Source organism: Gopherus evgoodei, chromosome 1 (assembly GCF_007399415.2).
Source record: "Gopherus evgoodei ecotype Sinaloan lineage chromosome 1, rGopEvg1_v1.p, whole genome shotgun sequence".
In the NCBI taxonomy this organism is placed as follows: Eukaryota; Metazoa; Chordata; order Testudines; family Testudinidae; genus Gopherus; species Gopherus evgoodei.
In genome coordinates this window covers 308,766,984-308,783,762 of record NC_044322.1, presented here as the reverse complement: position 1 = coordinate 308,783,762, position 16,779 = coordinate 308,766,984, and the positions used below count along the sequence as shown (strand labels likewise).

The 16,779-nt window shown below is 37.3% G+C and overlaps 1 protein-coding gene across 3 annotated transcripts in view; it reads right to left on the bottom strand.

Annotated features, from left to right (window-relative positions):
• The window catches only part of SCAF11 (SR-related CTD associated factor 11), a 50,527-nt gene extending 34,189 nt beyond the window's left edge, over positions 1-16,338 (bottom strand). For 2 of the 3 annotated variants that reach the window (XM_030548900.1, XM_030548902.1), the window contains exons 1-6: positions 16,327-16,338; positions 11,560-11,639; positions 9,607-9,764; positions 4,598-4,675; positions 3,047-3,144; positions 1,325-1,389 (exon numbers count right to left, since the gene is read on the bottom strand). In XM_030548900.1, coding sequence (XP_030404760.1) covers positions 1,325-1,389; positions 3,047-3,144; positions 4,598-4,675; positions 9,607-9,764; positions 11,560-11,566 — 406 coding nt within the window. In that variant the 5' untranslated portion in view covers positions 11,567-11,639; positions 16,327-16,338. The remainder of the gene's footprint in view (positions 1-1,324; positions 1,390-3,046; positions 3,145-4,597; positions 4,676-9,606; positions 9,765-11,559; positions 11,640-16,326) is intronic. The other variant, XM_030548901.1, reaches the window with a different exon arrangement.
• Between the last annotated feature and the right edge of the window lie 441 nt (positions 16,339-16,779).

Below are 16,779 nucleotides of genomic sequence, written 5' to 3'. Positions count from 1 at the left end.
GATGTCTTCTAATCAAGACGGGATGCCTTTTTGGAAGGTATGTTTTTAATTAAACAAGTTACTGGGCTCAGTATAAGATAGCTGGGTGAAATTTAATGGCCTGTGTTATACAGGAGGTCACAGCAGATGATTTAAGGGCCCCTTCTGCTTGAAGTTTTATGAAGGTCCATAAAGCTTGTATTTCACCACCAGGTTAAAAGTATGTTTTCCAATCACTTCAAGAGAAAATCTAAGGGTATGCCTGCACTGCAGTAAAAGACCCATGGCACAGCTGCTGCTGGCCTGGGTCAGCTGACTTGGGCTTGTGGGACTACAATCTGCAGGTCAGACACTTGGGCTTGGACTGGATCCTGGGCTCTGAGCCCACAGAATTTATGGGCTCAGAGCCCAGACTTCAGCCTAAACCCAGACATCTGACCTGCAGTTTGTAGCCCCACAGCCCGAGGCCCACGAGCCTGAGTCAATTAACCTGGGCTCTGAGACTCAGTGCTAAGGTTTTTTTTTGTTTTGTTTTGTTTTTTTGGGGGCAATGCAGATGTACTATAACAGATTAACTTCAATATCCCAAGCCAACTTTAACTGTTATTAATAGCTATAAATAGTATCAACAAAGAAAATGTCATCTTGCAATTTTCTCTACATTATATCAGATTAAAATGGCTACTGTCAAGTAAAGGAAACTTTTTAAAATAACTGTTCAGCACCTTAGATTAATAACATTTTAAAATCACTTTATTAGATAGCTTAGAAAGTAAACAGTATTAATGGCCTTTTCCCAAGCACGCTACAATTTCCAAGATTTGGCTGAATTTTGTGAACTACAAAGCTCTTAAAAAGAACGATGCTGGTACTATTAACAAGAGAAAGGTTCTCTGAAAATGTCCCCTCAAAATACTGCTAAAGCAACTCGGTACTGAACTGCTATAATCTTGCTGTGGGCTTCCTGTTAGCAGAGACTGCCAATGTGTTGAATTCTGATAAACGGTGCAGTGGTTCCATGATGCAGAACAACACCTGGTAGGTTGAAACCAAATCCATTTCACTGGTGATATATGCCAGTTTCATTATGATTAAAAAGAAAGCTTTCATATTAACTTTGCATGGTAGAGTGTATACAAACTTCTACCATAAACATAAGTTTTCCCTTTACATCCAAATTCTGAGCAATAGAAAGATGGGTTCCATTTATAAATGTAAGTCACACAAGACTGATAGAATCTTAAAAGAATTATGATAACAAAGGAAAGAAAATAATCACAGAATATGGGGATGAGATCCATGTGGCTCTAACAGTAACAATAAGAGGAAAAAAAAGTCAACTTACTGTAGTTCTTCAAATCTTTACAGAGTTTTTCTATTAATGGTCCTTTGTCAGCACATGTATCCCTTCTGTAACATTAAATGAAGAGTTATTTGCAACAGCACCTATGGTTTCTACTGCACTAGACACACACCATCACTGCCCTAAAGAGCTTTAAAACTTTGGTAAGTTTAAAGCACTTGGATTGCTAAGGATCAGGCTGCAGGATCAGAGCCAAGATTTGCAACTTCAAATCATCTGCAATGCAAAATTTTGCATTAATTGGCCCTGTTTCAAGCAATTAGTTTTATAATTGCAGAGAACCAAACTCTCACTATATTATCAATTCCCAGATCAATCTGAGAACCAGTGAGAAAAAATATAATGGGTATAAAGACTATTTTATTTGTTACCATTTTTCAAAGACCACCAAGTGAAGATCTCGCATGTTTTTAATTTTCAGCAGAACCTTTGCAGTTAATCATAAACTCAGACTTTAATCTTTTAATAGTTTTAGAAATTTACAATTTAAAAAGGGAATTTAAAATTTTATTCAGGAAAATACATCAAACACTGGTTTACAAATAAACTAGTTTATTTTAAGAATCCAGTATACAGCTCTTGGTGAATTTGCTTACTGTATTTTGGCACATAAAACTTTAATTTTTAGATTGGCATGCTTGCGTATAGGAGAAACAGCTGCTAATTGCTTTCTGAGCTACTGTAAGTTCTGGAATCATAACTCAGTTGAAATAAGAAGCAACAAAGTCAGCAAAGTATTATTGCAGCCCCTTCACTGTTCTATTCATAGATTAATTGATAGTCAGTTTATTTTACTGTTGAATAAACTCATGGAGACGTTGAAGTAAAAACCATAAACAGAGTTAAGTAAAGTGCCACACCATCAAACTGGTGCTTATGTCAATGGTGTAGAGGCTCTGAAACATACCAAAGATTTAATAGGACACTAGCATCCCTTCCTCCATATGGATCAGTAAAAACTAATGACTTTTTTTAAAGCAATGCCATATGCATCAATTTTAACCGTGATCAGGTTTCTTTCAATGTATAAACAGACAACTTATGTTCATCTGACTGTACTGCCAGAGATCCCATTAGCAAAGTAATGGAGGGGAAGTGCTTTCATTGTGGTGGCAATTGCTTTACCCCATAAGGGGCCATATCCATTATACGTCTAAAGTTAATATTTTCAAAGCAGCGTAGGTGATTTAGCCATACATCCTCTCCATTAAAATTAATGGAAGATGTGTTAAATCCCCAGCCTGGTTTGAAAATATCAACCTATGATTTTTCTAATGTGTAAATTCATACCTTCTCTTACAAGTCATTTCATAGGTTGTATTAAAAGGAGAATCATGAAAATATTTTAGATTTAATTTCATTGCAATCTACCCATATTTCTTTAGTGCCTTGATAAAGTTACTTAGAAAAGGCATACATGCATGCAGTTAGCTGCCTTTCTGAAGAACCTCCCAGCCCTGGTTTCAATGGTTAACAGCAAATGTTGACTCTTAAGCCTTTATCCAATATTTACTACAAATAAACAGACACGACATCAGTGTCAAATTTATCACTTGCGGGAGAATGGGACATTTGGAACTCCATGTCTAAACTTATTAAAATTGGAAAAGATGCTCAAAACTATCTCCAATCTGTAAATTTGACAGCCATATTTATATTTGGGATTCATATATTACCATATATTACATTCAGAGCACCACTAACCTCATAAAGATTTTTGTATTCATGTGGTAACATTTTTCCTTATTGCAGCAGCAGTTTTCTTTTTCTCCCTTCTCCCTTAGTTGAATCTTCTCCTGAACCTGCAATAAAAAAAATAAAGTCAGTCTTGGAACTACAGCACACCGTATAATGCATAAAAATTATTATTTGAAAACAAAAGCATGAGGACTTATTTATTCCTGGATATTACAAGCTATACCAAGAAAGTATGAAACTTCCTTCAGAGATAGCTATTTGGATCCCAAAATGTACAGATTCTGTCAGGTATTTTTACAAATCTTAATTTGATATGTAAGGGCTTACTGGCCTTATCAATCATGCATTTAAATTCTGCAAGATCGAAGTGACTACATAATCTAGCAAGATTCTGAATTTCATAGCAAGTAATTTCATTATTATCCACCCAACTTTGTAAAAAAAACCAGCATTATGTAGTACTTCCCAACCAGGAAGAGATACTTACTGTAACTATGGTTCTTTGAGATGTGATGCAGACATGTAATACACTTAGGTATATGCACACCCAGCGCACCAGAACCAGAGATTGTGCCCTCAGTTCCTTTGCACCAAACCCCCATATAAGGCGACTCTGATGCAGAGGCAATGGATGGTGGGTAGTGGAAGACATGTCTACATCACATCTTGTAGAACCAGTTACAGTAAGTAACCTTTTCTTCTCCTTTGAGTAGCTGCCGATGTGTATTTGACTTAGGTGACTTGCAAGCAGTACCCCTCTGCCAGGAGGTGGGACTATGAGTCTATTGAAGTAGTACCGCCCTTTCTAAGTTTGTGTCTACTCTGGAAGATGTGGCAATAGCATAACAGTCTGTAAACATACGTATGGACAACCACATTACTGCCCTGCAAACGTCCAATATGGAACTGTCATTGAGGAATTGTATTGACATTGTTTACGCTCTTGTTGAATGACCTTGCATCGGCTGAGGAAAACTTTGGTAGTTTTTCAGAGTATATATATTTTTTATAGCTACCTGAAAAACTACCACTCTCTGTGTGTGCCCCACCACAACAGCTGTATACAGCGGAGCCTTTCACAGTTAGTCAATAAACTTAAACATCTGGTTGTAGCAAAGCTTCTTGATACTTGAAATTAATTTCAACTTTTATAGAACAGCAAAACCTGTACATACAAACAGCACTTCTTCTGAGCAAGGATTATTTACATGCAAATTTATGCAAGGTTAGCATATAACACTGAAGTATTTACTTTTTTAAGTAAAGACAAGATGCAAGGAAAATGCCTATTTTGGGGGATACAAGGAGGGTTTCAAAGGATCCATATGAAATCCAAACACAAGTAGAGCGTTGTGACTCTACATCACTGTAAAAATTTGCCAAAAAAAAAAAAAGAATTTTTGTTCAACAACTAAAATGTTATCAAATATTCAATATAGTTGGTAAAAATGAAGTGTACTTAATTAGTGAGTCCTAGTAATTTCTGAACAACAGGCTTCAGCATGGCCCACAAGTTCCTACAACTGAAATGTATCTGAAAAAGAACTCTGGACTTACTTTTATATGGTATTTTAATGCACCAAGCTGACACACATTTTGAAAAGGTTTGCGATCAATCGGACATGAAGCCATAATCTGAAAGAAGATTTTTCATCTATTATGATTTACTCTAAATTAGAAAAAAATCTCTATTTTCTAGACTTTTAATTCATTTAATTATCCTGGGCTTCTTAGCAGAAATCTCTCACCCTCCACTAGCTACTCAGCTATTGATAGCCTCTCACTGGAAAAAGAAAAATACTCCAGCCATAGAGGATTGGATCCAATAAATATGGGAAGCTGTTATGGAAAAATTAACACACTAATTATGTACCCAGAAAAACAGACAGAGGGCAAATGGATACTCTGATATTTGGTTATCTTTTATTCAGTACTCAGACAAAGTACGTTCACCCAGCACACTTGTTCAAATTTTTAAAAATTAAAAATATTTGATAAACATGCCTATTCTGTTCAATGCCCAGAGATTTCACTCAATTTAATAACATTGCTAGAAACATGTCTTAGGTGTAAGGAGGCTCACTCTGTAATATGGTAACACTTTGTTAAGAAAGATCTGATGACTATATTCTTATATGATGTGTGTCTAAACAAAAGCTCACTGACATACTAATTATTGTGTGCAGTGTAGTTGTAGCCATGCTGATCCCAGAATATTGGAGAGACAAGGCGAATACGTTAATATTTTTTTATTGGACCAGCGTCTGTTTGTGAGAGACAAGTTTTCAAGCCACACCTGAAGAACAGCACTCTGTGGCTTGAAAGCTTGTCTCTCTCACCAACAGAAGTTGGATAAATAGAAGATACTACCTCACCTACCTTGTTCCTCTAAAACTGATTATTGTTTTGTTTCTGATATTTACATGGCAAGGATATGTAAAACTGTTAAGATTCCCTAAACAAAGTACAAAAACAAGAATGAAAGTAGTTTGCTTGAAACATGCAGTGTTACAACTTGCTCATATTAATTGATTTGCATTTATTCCCCTAGTAAGATTTAAAAAACCATCATAAAACACACTTAGATATATTTATAGTGAAAACAACAATACATTTATTAGCAATGATTCAAGAGATGGTGAATAAGGATACTGGAAAGAAAAGTTTATATTTAAAACCAAAATCATGACATTTTCTAGAGACTAAAACTTAAATATTAGGTTAACCTTTCTAATGAAGTGCCTCACTCACAGCCTACGAAAGCTTATGCTCAAATAAATTTGTTAATCTTTAAGGTGCCACAAGTATTCCTGTTCTTTCTGCGGATACAGGCTAACATGGCTGCTACTCTGAAACCAGCCTTTTGAAGACTCTTCAAACCAAAACTGGCTGTGATCCCATTTTCATGAGTGTAAAGGCATTGCCCTTTTACCTCCTAGGTGCAGGATGATGGGATGTCTTTTTTGTTCCCAAAATATGCTCCAGTGAACCTTTAAAGGATATCAAGATAAGGTTCTCTTCCCTTGTTGTATTTCTATACCAGTTCGTTCCTTTCTGAAATTCTTACAATTCTTGTTCTGCATTTAGCTTTGATGGTTGACCAATTGTGAATGAGATAAAACTTAAATTTACATTTTAACAGAGACAGGTAAATAAACATTTTGTCTGACAGGAAACCTGCTTCTCCACCTGTGCTGTGATACAGAACATATTTTCAGCAGACATACATAACTCCTTACATAGCATCTGTACATACATTTCACAACGACCAGTGTAACCCTGGCTTTCATTTAAGCCCACATATGATTTTCTCTCGGGATCCAGAATATACCTACCAGAATCAGAACATTCTTGTAACCCCCTTGGCCAGCTGGCATTCAGGGTTTCTTGGGTCGTAGCATATATACGAAAAGTTCACAGAACTCAATTTTTCTATAATGTACGACCATGGATAACACAGTTTATGTTCATATAGTGCCTTTCATACCAAAAGGATCCCACAGTTCTTTACAATCATTGTACAAGAGTCACTTTGCCCACTACTAAAAGACAGCCACCTCTGCAGTGGAACTCATCAGCTTTTTTATGGTGCATAGCATCATTATGACAATTTAGTATAGGAAATGAAGTTCACAACTAACTGAAATGTAAATGTAATTAACTGTAATGCTGTTCTCTTGCTGCAGAGAGGAAATGGTTCCTACCACTCCTAGGCATCAGTCTCCCTCTGCCCCTGTTTAATTGGATCTGGCCTCTCACAGACCCCTGCCACTCTCCTCCTCCTGTCTTATTCTTTTACCTTACAGCCTCCCTTGTATCACCCCCACCCTCCACATGATAAAGCTATCCTCTCTGCTTCTCCATAGATTAAACCCTGGTGGGAGATTGTGTTACTTGCCAAAGTGCTGAAGTAACAATTGCAAAGTGCTCAGTGTCAAATGGAAGAACCTATGCAATGGAACAGAGGATTCTTTAAGATCTTCAGAGACTAGCTTTCTATCTTTGCTCCTGATCTAGTAGTGGTGCCACCAAAATAAAAACAAATAATGGAGGACAAGACCTGACTGGAAATCACAAGGGCATGCAGAATAGATACTAAAGAAGAGTAGGTGCTGAACAGGAGCAATAATTGAAGAGATGGATCTTCTGTGGGAAACCCCTCGCTGACCTCTGTTAGGAGGAAATGAATAAAATGTTCCAGGATGGTAGTTAAGTTCCATAGTGAGGTAAGACTGTCAGATACGAGGATGAATTTTGGTGGGTAGCACCTGACTCTTGTTAGACAGCTAAGATCCAGGAATAAGAATCCTACAAAACAGCTTCACAAAAGTAGAATTTCTAGGTGAGTAACATTCTCTTATTGCCGTGTTCTAGTCTTTTCTCTCCTAGGACACTACTCTAGCCCCACATAATCAGCGCAGAGACTGGGAAGAAATCAGGAAACCTCTCTTTTTAAATTTTCAGTTTTTTAAAAATAACAGCAGAGCTTAACTGTAAAATGTCATTTGTCATCGTGTATATACTAGTGTTTTTAAATTGGTTCCTCTGTAGTAAAAAAAAATCTGACGGTAGTTCAAGTCATGTTGGGCAATACTTTTTATCCTTAGCTGTTTTTATAGAATATATTGAAAACAGGCTCTATTTTGGAAGGTGGGGAAAAGAAGAGAGTCTTTCAGATTAGAATTTTCAGGTCACTGCTTAGTTTCTTTCCCACCCCATGGATGTAGCTTTGCCTTTAAAATAAACCTAAAACCTTCAGGAACTTGTATACAGTGGTATAAAAACTAGTTATTGTACATTTCAAGGAAGATACATTATTGTAATATTTTCTGTATTCCAAACTGGGTGATTTCTCATAACTCATAAATTAAAGTAATTGATAATTATTTATAAATGAACAATCATACAGAATGATCAAGGTAGGCAAGCAAATACAACTTAGATAATGTATTCACCCCTCTTAGCCAGAAGGCCGATTAAACTACTACTTCACCCAAATACAAAAAAATCCCAAAACTTTAAAACTAACAGTAAATATTTAATACTAATTAATTAGGAAAAGTAGTGACCAACTATATGACATCATCATACTGCTAGTGGCCATATGTTTAAAATATACTTCTATAAAATCACTGATAAATTTCCCCAGCAATGGCATTTTGGTATCGCCCTACCACACATATAAATATAATTTTAAATTTCTTAAATTATATGGGCTGAAGGAATCCCAGATCCCCAGAGGAGAAAGGAACCTTCATAAAGTTATTTATTTAAGGTTTTCCCTCCACTCCCACTTATCTTTAGCCATGATGGAAAAAGCAGACAGGTCCCCTAGGCAGCTAACAAAACTTACAGAGCATACAAGCGAACTGAAAAGGTACATCTTTATCTAGCTTAGCTAATTAGACTAAGCTGTTTGGGGCAGAAAACACCTTTTATTCTGCTTTTGTATAGTGCCTAGTATGATGAAAGTCTCAATCCTAATCAGGCCTTGTAGATGATACCTATATACAGCAGAGAATGGCAATGACAGTTAAGAAAAGCTATTACAGAGGGGAACAAAAGGGCAGAGATCTTATTTTCTAAAGATATGATTAGTGATCTGATAAAGCATGCATTTAAACCAAAAATCTCATTTACTCTAGCGAAGAGGACTGTATAGAAGAAAACTCTCATAGGCCTGTATTGTACTGAATGAGAAACTTAATACTAACTCAAAAAGACAATGTTATTTTTACACTAGCAACTCAAGTCAGCAATACACAAAACGAATGATCCACTGCTTTTACATACTTTCAGCTGAAGCTAGGTTTGACACTCTTGGAAAAATAATAGTTTTGATACAGTGGATTCAGTTCTTGAATAAGTGTACACTAGATACAGAACAGAATTAAAAAACCATGGAAAAGAAAATTAAGGACAGAAGAAAGTTTTCTACTTACTTTAGACAAGCAAACAGAACTTAAAAAATAATTACTTGGTTACAGAGCAGAGAAATTGTGGTTATGATTTTAATATTACATGTCAATTTTTAATATGACCACAATGAAGGATCTAGAGAAAGCAACATTTCTTAATAAATTCCTGGAGAGCAGCATCAAACTAGAGAGTTAGAAAATGGAAGCCCCATTGTGCTAGGTAAAACCAGAAAGGCTTACAATATAAGATAAGGGAAGTATAAATAATTAGTGGAATGAGATTCAACTGAACATTTTTTTATATAATCAGCAATCGCAAATATAAAGTGGTGATTATCCCCTTCTACGCCTCAAAATAGCCATAATTAACGGGCAAATTTCTTGTAGGCATCATAAGAGGTGGGAGGTCTTGAGAAAGAAAATGTAATGTATTAGACTATTTGAACAGTGGAGAAAGCTACTTAGCACTATTTATAAACAAATTATTTAAATAATTTTGAAAATTTGAATCCAGTTCAAAAAGAGTCATAGATTTAAGTAAATGGTCAAAGTGATTAGTGACTACTTTACTTGACGGCTAATCAGTTATTTTTCCCATTAAAGATTTCAGACAAACAGAACACACTACATCTTTGTTCTGAAACTTACTTCAGCCCATTTAAGAATACAGGGCATGCAGAAGAAGTGCCTGCAGTTTTCAGGAAAACCAACCTCCTGTTCTAAAAGGCAGTTTAGACAGATCGGGCACCTGTCAGCTTCATCATATAACACAGCAGGACAGGAACAGCTTTCTTCATTCTCTTCACCTGTTATTAACATTGACACTTTCAATTATTGTTCATTTCTGGAACTGTATTAGATTTGAATACAACAGTTTGTGTTAAAAATAAGTGTGCTAACTCTTAACTGTACATATTAGCATCTTCCTGATTACAAGTTTAATATCTTGTATTTTTTGTACAAGGTAACAACTCATCTAAGTTGTAGTAAAGAGCAGAGCGGCAAGTCAATTATCAGTGTTTCAGTTGTTCAGTCAAGCTGTTGACCAAAACAGTGATGTTGAAGGAATTTTAACTTGACTGGAAAAAACCTGAAGAGCCTGGCAACCACATAATCCTTACCAGTATTTTCCATTCAAAGGAATGGAAGTTAGCTCTACATTTTTAAAAAAAAAATATAAACACAGGAATGATAGGGCTAGATTAGTTCAATAATTTAGCCTATTTTATTTGGAATCAAATGGACACAAATCAGATATTAGGAACGGCAATATACAAAAACCTGTAGGAGAACACTTCAATCTCCTTGGACACACAATAGCAGATTCAAAGGTAGCCATCCTGCCGCAAAAAACTTCAGGACTAGACTTCAAAGAGAAACTGCTGAGCTTCAGTTCATCTGCAAATTTGACACCATCAGCTCAGGATTAAACAAGGACTGTGAATGGCTAGCCAACTAGAAAAGCAGTTTCTCCCCCTTGGTGTTCACACCTCAATTGCCAGAAGAGAGTCTCATCTTCCCTGATTGAACCTACCTCATTAACTCCAGCCTGATTCTTGCTTTTATATAAAGACACATACACACCCGTCTCTAGAAATTTCCACTACATGCATCCGACGAAGTGGGTATTCACCCACGAAAGCTCATGTTACAATACGTCTGTTAGTCTATAAGGTGCCACAGGACTCTCTGCTGCTTTTTTAGTATAAAAGCAGTTCCTTTCTGTCTAAGCCACCCCTCATATGCTCGTGGTGTCTGGGCATAATGGGATGAGTTAAGCATGTCTCCGTTCTAATACCTTGTAACTCAACAAAAACATTATCCTTTAGCTTTTTTGTACTCTCATTCAAATTAAAATTATTTTTTTCATGACTTCCCCAACATATTAAAATATTTACTGTGCATGTTAAATGCAGCAACGTTCTTAATTTTGTTAAATCAAAACTTATTTTCAAATCAAACCAAACTGAATTCAATCCATAGTTTATGATAGTCAGAAAGGACTAGTTTCATGACAAGTCAACTTTAAAGTTTTCAGACAATATATTAATTCCTTCACTCAAAACAGTGCTTTCATGTTTTCCCACTCACCATAACTCAAATATAAATGAAGAGATGTTACTCAAGTTTAGGAAAACTACATTGCTATTAAGTTGCAAACACTACCAACCCAGGGCTGGCGGGGTTAAGCTGCAAACATTACTAGCCTGCCTGCCACTGACTGAGAGGTCTGTTTCTAGAACTGTGATCAGGTTGAACATGTTGCTGTAAAGGATTCAGGGACCTTCCCAGGCAGAAGAAAAAAACAAATTTTGCTAACCAGTGTAAATTAACAGATTAAGTTCTACAACCTACAATCTACTAATTCAGAGAAAGATCAAATACAAAATCTAAGCACTTTGCTTGAACCTGACTACTGACAATAAAACATTTTCATGTTTTCCCTAAAATTTTAATTTCATGTAATTCCAAACATTGTCACTTTATTATAGGACACCACACACAAAAGTTTATATTTATTTATATATATATATATATATATACACACACACACACACACACACACACACACACACACACACACACACACACAAAAGTTACCTTCCATGTCTTCATGTTTTTGATCCTCAATATTTGGAATACATTTTTTTTGTTCTTCATCTCTACTTGGGAAATACAACCTGAAAAATATTGAAGTAACAATTTACTTTTGCTTAATATAGGTTTACAAAATTAACCACTATCAACTTTACAAAAGAATTTCCAATGCTTGCCACTGTTTTATTATATAAATAGGGGAGCAGAGGTATCTGCCAGGGAGAGAAGCCAAATATGGACCATTTATTATGCACATTTTTGTAGCCTGTTTTGATCCCAATGTCTCACTGGACCAGCTCAAGAAGGTGGCTACAGAAATAGTTTAGCTACTGTAAAGCCTAAGAAAGAATATTTTTTTAATATCAAAACTAGTATTAATACAACTTTACATCTGATATTTTATAGGTGAACTACACAACAATTTTTAATAAAATATCCCCCAAACTTATGTAAGATTCTAAAAGGAAAAATATTACTTTTTATTAAGAAAAATGTGTTCTTCCTTGAAAGTTTCCTTGATAAGTTGGCCCCTTTAGTTCTCATAAGTAGGCTTCTCCATCTCTAGCAAAACTGTAGCAACTATTCTCTGCCATTCCCACCTCAGCAGTTGGGGGCAGGGGAGTGAGGGAACAGCAGGATTTGAAAATCACTTAGGGCTTGGCTACACTCAAAATTCCAAAGCGCTTCCACGGCAGCGCTTGGAAATGTGAGTGTGGTCGCAGCACCAGTGCTGGGAGAGAGCTCTCCCAGCGCTGCACGTACTCCACCACTTCATGGGGTTTAGCTTGCAGCGCTGGGAGCCGCGCTTCCAGCTCTGCGGCACTGTTTACACTGGTGCTTTACAGCACTGTATCTTGCAGCGCTCAGGGTTGTTTTTTTTCACACCTCTGAGCGAGAAAGTTGCAGCACAGTAAAGCGCCAGTGTAGCCAAGGCCTTAGACATATATGGAGGAGTGAGACAAGATGAAGATGATGCTCCAAGCCTGAAGAATAGACATAGTAGCATGACTACAGTGAGAGGGCTTAGGGGAAGATGTTTTAGCCATGCTGAGTTGAAAGTGTTGTTCTGACATCCAGAAAGAAATGAGAATGAGGCAGGCTGAAATATGAGATTTGAGACAGGTCACACGTGCAGGTATAGATTTAAGAGTAACCAGCACAGAAGACAAAGTTGAAACAATCACCCAGAGGGAAAGGTGTCAACTGAAAAAAAGAAGGACTAGAAAGGTCCCTAGGACCTACATCCTAGTCACTCAGACTGCACTGATGTGATACCATGTAAGAAACAAACGGCCTGTCCACTGAATCAAGAGCTAGACCTATCCCAGGTCTTCTAAGCTGAGGATGGAAAATAAGCGTCTCTTCCTCTTTATCTCTCTCTCTGTGAAGGGTCTCTTTGTTTAGGTCACAAGGTGATGCCTTGAAAAAGTAACACTTGCTGAGAGTCACTAAGAATTGTGTGGCTGAATCACCCTTTCCTCTTGCTGCATCTTAAACTCCTAAGTCTTAGAGGAAGAGAAGGGTAAACCCCTAGTAAACATCCAAGTTTCCAGGAGAAAGGTAGAAGTTGGAGACATTTTATAGTTTAAAACATGTTTACAATACCCAAGAATGTATTCAATTCATGTCCCATGTGCTTGTTGCCAGGAGACAGAATTTAAGAGATTAAGAGACAGATTTACTGATGTATTTGAAGCCTGCTTGCCTGGAAAGCACGTAGATACAGCTGACTAATTCTGGTACCACATAGGAGAAACACTATAAGAGAGAATGAGCGTGGGAGAGGAGGTTACTTCCCCTCAGTCTATGGACAGTATGTCTACACTTCAATTAAAAACCCATGGCTGCCATGTGCCAGCTGACTTGTATTCATGAAGCTCAGGCTTCAGGGCTGTTTAACTGCAGTATACACTTCCAGACTTAAGCTGCATCCTGACCTCCAACCTTGCAGGGTCCTAGAGCCCACGCTGCAGCCCAAACTCAGAAGTATACATTGTAATTAAAACAGCCCTGCCACGGGTGTCTAACTGCAGCATAGATATACCCTTTCCAAGCCATAGCTCACTTTCCAAGCAGCTGCAGCTGCTTTAAGACCAATGGCTGTAACATAGTAACCTTCCCTTCTCTGAACTCTTCACCACTATCCATGCTCCTTATTACTAAGATTTGATATTTATGTGTGCTTGGATTCCCATTCGCAGCAGTCCCCTTCAACACAGCTAGCAGCTCTTTGCTGAGACTCCCCCTGCTTCCCGGCTACTCCCACATGCTGTTTTACCAATCTTGTGGTGAGAACAGGAAAGTGAGCAGCACTGCTGCTAATGGTTGTGTCATGCCATTTAATTGGCTACTTCAGGCCACTATGGGCGTGCCTACACAGGGAAACTGACTGGAATAGCTACTGTGGAATAAACTATTCCAGAACAGCTAATCTGGAATCTCTCTCTATGTGGAAACACGTATTCCAGTGTAAGAGTTTCCATACAGTGATCTATTTTGGAATAGCTATTGTGCTTTAAATTCACACCCTACCTTATTCCAGAGCAACTTCCCCATGTAGACAAGCCCTAAGTTACTGAATGTTCAGGGTGTGCTTAGAGGGGAGCCTCAGGAGTAGATTTCAAAATAGTAAAGCTATTATGGGAGTAACTTCTGTTTCTCTGGCTCTCAGAAGAGCACACAGGGAGGGGCCTTCTGGATCTAGCATCAACAGTAAACAACACCTTTGCTGCTTTCCATTTGCTGTCAGGACAGAAAGATCATGTGTGAGAACAGGTGTTTCTAAATACAAAGGAGATATGTCATTAATGTGTTTTTAATCAAGATTTGTGATAGTTACCATTTCCTTTAGCTCCAGATAAATCTAGACTGTTTACTCTACCAGAATGCATGTTGTTTCAAACCGGGTTTGAAACAGCCTTTCTATTCTAAACTCCTAATTTAATTCCCTTTGTTAAGGTATCTGATGTTGCTCACTCTGGAAGTGAAACCAGACATCTGCAATTTAGATTTTTCAGGACTTCAAGTAGTTGTGTTAAAATAGAACACTTGTTATATTTTTAAACATTGTACTTTTCCCTTTTTGAAATGTACAAATCTAATCAACACCTCTGAAGCTCCCCTTTGAATGCACAATAACCATGAAATTCAAGGTTATATGGTTCCCACAGCAACTGTCTCTAGCCAGCTGTTCACAGCGCTCTCATATGGTGCTAAATTTTCATTCCCTTGTATGTAAATGATTGCCTAGGAAGGAGTATGGGGGTAATAGTGGATCACAAGCTAAATATGGAGTGGGCAGTGTGACACTATTGCAAAATAAGCAAACATCATTCTGGGATGTATTTGCAGGGGTGCTGTAAGCAAGACATGAGAAGTAATTTTTCCACTCTACTCCAAGCTGATTAGGCCTCAACTGGAGTATTGTGTCCAGTTCTGGGTGTCACATTTCAGGAAAGATGCTTGTTTAGTCTGGAGAAGACTGTGAGAGGATATCTTCTTAGCATATGTGTAATGTGCCACAGGTGGCACGTGACTAGGATTCATCACTGAATTTGGTCAGCTGGTTGGATCCTTAGCTTCCCCGGCTCGGGCTGGGTACTGACAGGAAGTAACATGAATACTGATCCATGCCCTCCACTGTTTTCAAGTACATAAAAGATTGTTACAAGGAGGAGAAAGAAAAATTGTTCTCCTTAAACTCTGAGGATAGGAGAAGCAGCAATGGATTTAAATTGCCACAAGGGCATTTTAGGTTGGACATTGGGAAAAACTTCCTAGCTGTCAGGGTAGTTAAGCCTTGGAATAAATTGCCTAGGAAGGTTGTGGAATCTCCATCATTGGAGATTTTTAAGAGAAGGTTAGACAAACACCTGTCAGGGATGGTCTCGAGGTCCCTTCCAGTCCCATGATTTCTATAATCACTGTACAGCAGATGAATACATGTATAGGACAGGAAGTGCAAAATACTGTAATAATCTGCAAGAGGAGTTTGATATAAGCATATGGTAGTTACTATAATGGCAATTCAAACAACAGCACCAGAGTAAATGCCCCATCTCTCAAAAAGTGTCTTGATATTTAATGACAAAAGTGGTAATAGCATAAACTCCAGAGAAGCAGCCACGTTTAGGTTGATAGGCAACCCCCCTGTCAACTTTCAAGCCTCCAAACATGAGTTGCAGTAGCATTAATCTTTAAGGTCCTCAATTTTGGCAGCCAACCCATAAATTCTGTGATTGAAAGCATGCATTTTTTACTGGTGCTTCCTCTGTCTGATCTGTTCTTATGAACAAGTATTCTGAAGTGTTTTGAGCAGAAACCTTGTCAATGTCAATACACTGCCAAATATAAAGAAGAAAGCATGGACATCATGGAACTGGAGAGATGGACATAACCTATGTAGTAAATTTGTTGGGTTTAATTTTTAATTTTTTTTTGTTAAACAGCAAAGGTTTTGGAGATTTCCTAGCAGGAAAAAAAAAGTACTGAGTGTTATTCTAAAGAAACTGAACATTTTGATGGAGAAAAGCCACAGGATTACAGCTGATTCCAACAAGGTTGATACATTTCTGATCTTTATTCCCAGTCACAAACTGACCACTTTCAACAAAACCAACACAAGAGCTGTTTGCTTTTATTTCACTAAAAATAAGAATAAAAAGTTATTTCTTGAAGGAACTTTGAAAGGCTATTTTTCCCACTTAGTTTTAAAAGGATACTACAAGGAACAGAGTAGTAACACAGTTAAAGATTTTTAAGGGCACTTACGTTATGTTAGCATCCAAGGAGTCTGGAATGCGTTCAACAACTGAGTTTTGATGAACTGTGGAAAACAAAGAATTTTAAGAGCAAATTAAGATTTTTGAAGGAAGGTGGGGGATGAAAGGACTGTTAGAAGATGAAGCACTTCTCTTCCCCAAAACCAAATATCTTCCAAGTAAACAAACTTTGGGAATGTAAACCTTAAGAATATTTTAGTAGCACTTCTCAGAGCTCACTTTATTGCAGTTGTATACCACCTCAGTTTAAGTTCTTATTAGAGAAAATTTGCATTCAAAATGGAGAATATTCATCTGTCCAGTTTCCTCAGCTTCTTTAAAAAAATCCTGCTTTTGCATGCAAATTGTGAATGTCCAGTAAGGTTAAGACATATTTCTGAGAATTTTCTATTTGAGTTTTAATTATAGCAAATTTTGTTGACTGTCTTGTGGATGACACTGC